The sequence below is a fragment of the Oncorhynchus kisutch genome, unplaced genomic scaffold (genome assembly GCF_002021735.2).
Source record: "Oncorhynchus kisutch isolate 150728-3 unplaced genomic scaffold, Okis_V2 scaffold4054, whole genome shotgun sequence".
NCBI lineage: Eukaryota > Metazoa > Chordata > Actinopteri > Salmoniformes > Salmonidae > Oncorhynchus > Oncorhynchus kisutch.
The window spans coordinates 183,762-189,413 of record NW_022265999.1 but is presented as its reverse complement, the minus strand read 5'-3'; the positions used below and the strand labels follow the sequence as shown (position 1 = coordinate 189,413).

At 44.6% G+C, this 5,652-nt stretch overlaps 1 protein-coding gene across 1 annotated transcript in view; it reads left to right on the top strand.

Annotated features, from left to right (window-relative positions):
- The first annotated feature begins 205 nt into the window (after positions 1-205).
- LOC116373444 (transmembrane and coiled-coil domain-containing protein 3-like) overlaps positions 206-5,652 on the top strand; it is a 30,852-nt gene continuing 25,405 nt past the window's right edge. Inside the window, 4 exon segments of the mRNA XM_031822057.1 lie at positions 206-288; positions 828-1,072; positions 1,074-1,106; positions 4,582-4,749. Coding sequence (XP_031677917.1) covers positions 851-1,072; positions 1,074-1,106; positions 4,582-4,749 — 423 coding nt within the window. The 5' untranslated portion in view covers positions 206-288; positions 828-850.

Sequence of the window (5,652 nt, the reverse complement as noted above, 5' to 3'; positions counted from 1 at the left end):
CCAGTGAATGAATGGTCTCTGTACTTCATATGAATATGTAATGATACTGCACAGCTAATGCCAACGTACTTGTTGGCTAGTTTTGTGTTGTTACGGATGGTTTTCATTATTCAGTGATCTTGGAAATAATTGTATTCTATAAGCCTGTGTGTGTCTACACCTTCATGAACAGTGGTCTCATGATCAACACAGGTCAGTAGGAGTAAGCTGATTCAACCCTGTACTGCGCATGAGGAGGGACATAGGAGGTGTCTGGAATATAAACATAACTAACCCATGTACACAAAGGTACTTTACTGCTAGTATAAATTATAAACGTTTTTTTTTTTCAAAGTCATATGTCAACCATTTCTGCAGTCTTTGGCCTCCATTTATTGTTGACTCAGTGTGGTGAGACCTGCTTTCTTCCCGGAGCTCGGGCTGTCAGCTGTGTGTGGTGAGGCAGGTAAGTCAGGTGAGATGTGTTCTAGAAGGATATAGGTCACTGGATACAGGTGTGCCTCATCAAGTAGTTGTTCCTGAGCAGGTATGAGCCCCGCCCCATCCTCTCTATGGAACTAACCTCTCTGGTGATTCCGCTGGCTGGGAAACATTCACACAGCCTGTGTGTTGGGTTTGTTATCATAGCCTTTCTCTTCTCCTATCTGCCACCAGCCTCTCTCAGTCCATAGTCTTTATTCTCTCCATTCCTGCTCAGGTCTTTCTTTTCTCTCCTCTCTCTCTCCTCTCTCTCTCTCTCTCTCTCTCTCTCTCTCTCTCTCCCCCCTCCCTCTCTGCCCCCCCCCCCTCTCCCTCTCTTGCCCCTCCCCCTCTCTCTTTCTCTGAAGGGGCAGCAGCAGTAGTAGGTTGGATGCGGGTTGTGTGTGCGGTGCTGTGCCTTGGCCTTGTCGGGGCGCTGCAGCGGGAACAGGTAGCTCAGCATGCCATCAAGCTGCATCGGGGTAGGAGTGCTGTGGCCAAGCACGCTTGGAGCTGGGTGTCTGATAACTGCCGGCGCCTGGGCAGCCTCATCCGACAGAAGAACACGGCCATTAAGAAGCTAGCTGTGGCTGCAGCCGCTGTGGGGCGAGACCACTTCCCTCTCAGACCCAGAGAGACTCTTCCAGGTGGGCGCCAGAGTAAAAATGGACCGTTTAGCTCTATACCCTGACCGTAATCCTAACGGACCCTAACTCTAGGTCAATCTATCTATTTTTGGCTCATATGGTTATTACCTTGTATTAGAGACACTAATAACTTGTTATTACCTTGTTATTAGAAAGATTCTAACAACTTGTTATTACCTTGTTATAGAAAGATTCTAACAACTTGTTATTACCTTGTTATTAGAAAGATTCTAACAACTTGTTATTACCTTGTTATTAGAAAGATTCTAACAACTTGTTATTACCTTGTTATTAGAGACACTAATAACTTGTTATTACCTTGTTATTAGAAAGATTCTAACAACTTGTTATTACCTTGTTATTAGAAAGATTCTAACAACTGTTATTACCTTGTTATTAGAGACACTAATAACTTGTTATTACCTTGTTATTAGAAAGATTCTAACAACTTGTTATTACTTGTTATTAGAAAGATTCTAACAACTTGTTTATTACCCTTGTTATTAGAGACACTAATAACTTGTTATTACCTTGTATTAGAAAGATTCTAACAACTTGTTATTACCTTGTTATTAGAAAGATTCGAACAACTTGTTATTACCTTGTTATTAGAGACACTAATAACTTGTTATTACCTTGTTATTAGAAAGATTCTAACAACTTGTTATTACCTTGTTATTAGAAAGATTCTAACAACTTGTTATTACCTTGTTATTAGAAAGATTCTAACAACTTGTTATTACCCTTGTTATTAGAAAGATTCTAACACTTGTTATTACCTTGTTATTAGAGACACTAATAACTTGTTATTACCTTGTTTATTAGAAAGATTCTAACAACTTGTTATTACCTTGTTATTAGAAAGATTCTAACACTTGTTATTACCTTGTTATTAGAAAGATTCTAACAACTTGTTATTACCTTGTTATTAGAAAGATTCTAACAACTTGTTATTACCTTGTTATTAGAGACACTAATAACTTGTTATTACCTTGTTATTAGAAAGATTCTAACAACTTGTTATTACCTTGTTATTAGAAAGATTCTAACAACTTGTTATTACCTTGTTATTAGAAAGATTCTAACAACTTGTTATTAGAAAGATTCTAACAACTTGTTATTACCTTGTTATTAGAAAGATTCTAACAACTTGTTATTACCTTGTTATTAGAAAGATTCTAACAACTTGTTATTACCTTGTTATTAGAAAGATTCTAACAACTTGTTATTACCTGTTATTAGAAAGATTCTAACAACTTGTTATTACCTTGTTATTAGAAAGATTCTAACAACTTGTTATTACCTTGTTATTAGAAGATTCTAACAACTTGTTATTACCTTGTTATTAGAAAGATTCTAACAACTTGTTATTACCTTGTTATTAGAGACACTAATAACTTGTTATTACCTTGTTATTAGATATACTAATAACTTGTTATTACCTTGTTATTAGAGACTCTTAACTTGTTATTTCCTTGTTATTAGAGACTGATAACTTGTTATTACCTTGTTATTAGAGAGACTCATACCTTGTTATTACCTTGTTATTAGAGAGATGAATACTTGGTGCTACCTTGTTATTAGAGAGACTAATAACTTGTTATTGCCTTGTTATTAGAGAGACTAATAACTTGTTATTGTCTTGTTATTAGAGAGACTAATAACTTGTTATTGTCTTGTTATTAGAGAGACTAATAACTTGTTATTACCTTGTTATTAGAGAGACTAATAACTTGTTATTGCCTTGTTATTAGAGAGACTAATAACTTGTTATTAGAGAGACTAATAACTTGTTATTACCTTGCAATTAGATATACTAATAACTTGTTATTACCTCGTTATTAGAGCAACTTTCCAGGTGAGCTTTTTAACCCCATCTCACCCTCACCCAGTGCTTAACTTGGACAGGAGCTCACCTGAGCTGAGAGTACTGGCACTTCTACTGCTGGAGCTCCTCCACCTCTATAGCAGTGGCTCCCAACTTGTTTCAGTTACTGTTACCGGAGTACCCCTGAAGTATCCCCTTCTGCATTTACCAGTAGGCCTATTACCTCATGGGTCTCCTCAAGTACCCCGTGTGGATAGGCCTATTACCTCATGGGTCTCCTCAAGTACCCCCTGTGGATAGGCCAAGTACCCCCTGTGGATAGGCCAAGTACCCCGTGTGGATAGGCCAAGTACCCCCGTGTGGAAAGGCCAAGTACCCCCTGTGGATAGGCAAGTACCCCCTGTGGAAAGGCCAAGTACCCCCTGTGGAAAGGCCAAGTACCCCCTGTGGAAAGGCCAAGTACCCCCTGTGGAAAGGCCAAGTACCCTGTGTGGAAAGGCCAAGTACCCCGTGTGGAAAGGCCAAGTACCCCCTTGTGGAAAGGCCAAGTACCCCCTGTGGAAAGGCCAAGTACCCCCTGTGGAAAGGCCAAGTACCCCCTGTGGGATAAGGCCAAGTACCCCGTTGGGATAGGCCAAGTACCCCCTGTGGATAGGCCAAGTACCCTGGTTGGGAACCACTGCTCAATAGAATATCAGCTCAACAGTATTGTGGAGCTCCTGCACCTATAATATAAACAGTACCAGCACCAAGTCCAGCACTGCCCTGACCCCACTCTGACTGTACCTTCCTCTGAGTAATATGTTAATGGAACCTAACTGAACCCATGTGACCCAGCCACGTGTTTAATCAAAACTGACATTCTAAAATTGACTCTTAGCATCCAGATGTGTGTGAATAAAAGAGAGGAAAGTACTTTAGAATATTGAGGTGCAGCCCTGGTCTCACCCATCTTACCTGGTGCAGCCCTGGTCTCACCCATCTTACCTGGTGCCAGCCCTGGTCTCACCCATCTTACCTGGTGCAGCCCTGGTCTCACCCATCTTACCTGGTGCAGCCCTAGGTCTCACCCATCTTACCTGGTGCAGCCCTGGTCTCACCTCATCTTACCTGGTGCAGCCTGGTCTCACCATCTTACCTGTGCAGCCCTGGTCTCACCCATCTTACCTGGTGCAGCCCTGTCTCACCCATCTTACCTGGTGCAGCCCTGGTCTCACCCATCATACTTCTCTGTCCCATGTCTGCCAACTGCACAGTCTGGATGTGTTCCAGGTTGTGTTCCAGGTTGTGTTCCTGGTTGTGTTCCTGGTTGTGTTCAATAATAATAATAATAATAAATGGCAGGGACGGCACAAATAGAATAGAATCAAACACCTGGAAACCATGGAAACCATGTGTTTGATGTATTTGATACCATTCCACTGATTCCACTCCAGTCATACCACGGCCCGTCCTCCCTAATTAAGGTGCCTACAGCTTCCTATGGTGTACACTCTGAAGGGTCCTAGTCTAGTGTCCTCTCTCTTCTCTCTCCCCGTCCAAGGGTCCTAGTCTAGTGTCCTCTCTCTTCTCCCCCCCCCCCCCCCCCCCCCCCCCCCGTCCAAGGGTCCTAGTCTAGTGTCCTCTCTCTTCTCTCTCCCCGTCCAGGTTCACACTCTGGAGGTGTTTCAGAAGGAGCTGAATGAGAGCGAACGCTCAGTCTTCCAGGCGGTGGTGGGCCTGCAGAGGGCGCTGCAGGGAGACTACAGGGACGTGGTCAACATGAAGGAGAGCAGCCGTCAGAGACTGGAGGCCCTCAGAGAAGCAGCCATTAAGGTGAGGGCAGGAGGAGCAGAGCAGAGCAGCCATTAAGGTGAGGGCAGGAGGAGTAGAGCAGCCATTAAGGTGAGGGCAGGAGGAGTAGAGCAGCCATTAAGGTGAGGGCAGGAGGAGTAGAGCAGCCATTAAGGTGAGGGCAGGAGGAGCAGAGCAGCCATTAAGGTGAGGGCAGGAGGAGCAGAGCAGCCATTAAGGTGAGGGCAGGAGGAGCAGAGCAGCCATTAAGGTGAGGGCAGGAGGAGCAGAGCAGCCATTAGGTGAGGGCAGGAGGAGCAGAGCAGCCATTAAGTGAGGGCAGGAGGAGCAGAGCAGCCATTAAGGTGAGGGCAGGAGGAGTAGAGCAGCCATTAAGGTGAGGGCAGGAGGAGCAGAGCAGAGCAGCCATTAAGGTGAGGGCAGGAGGAGCAGAGCAGCCATTAAGGTGAGGGCAGGAGGAGTAGAGCAGCCATTAAGGTGAGGGCAGGAGGAGTAGAGCAGCCATTAAGGTGAGGGCAGGAGGAGTAGAGCAGCCATTAAGTGAGGGCAGGAGGAGTAGAGCAGCCATTAAGGTGAGGGCAGGAGGAGCAGAGCAGCCATTAAGGTGAGGGCAGGAGGAGCAGAGCAAGCCATTAAGGTGAGGGCAGGAGGAGCAGAGCAGCCATTAAGGTGACGGCAGGAGGAGCAGAGCAGCCATTAAGGTGAGGGCAGGAGGAGCAGAGCAGCCATTAAGGTGAGGAGAGGAGAAACTTGGTTTTGATAGGAAGGTAGTGATGTGATTAGTCGGTCTCCGTGGTAACAGCCGGGCAGAAAGGTTCTGCATTCTGACCAGCTGGAGAGGCTGGAACTCTTATCTCTGATTGGATGAGCCAGAACAGGGGCAAGTGGGGCACAGCATTACTCTGCAAAATACACTGCTATCTG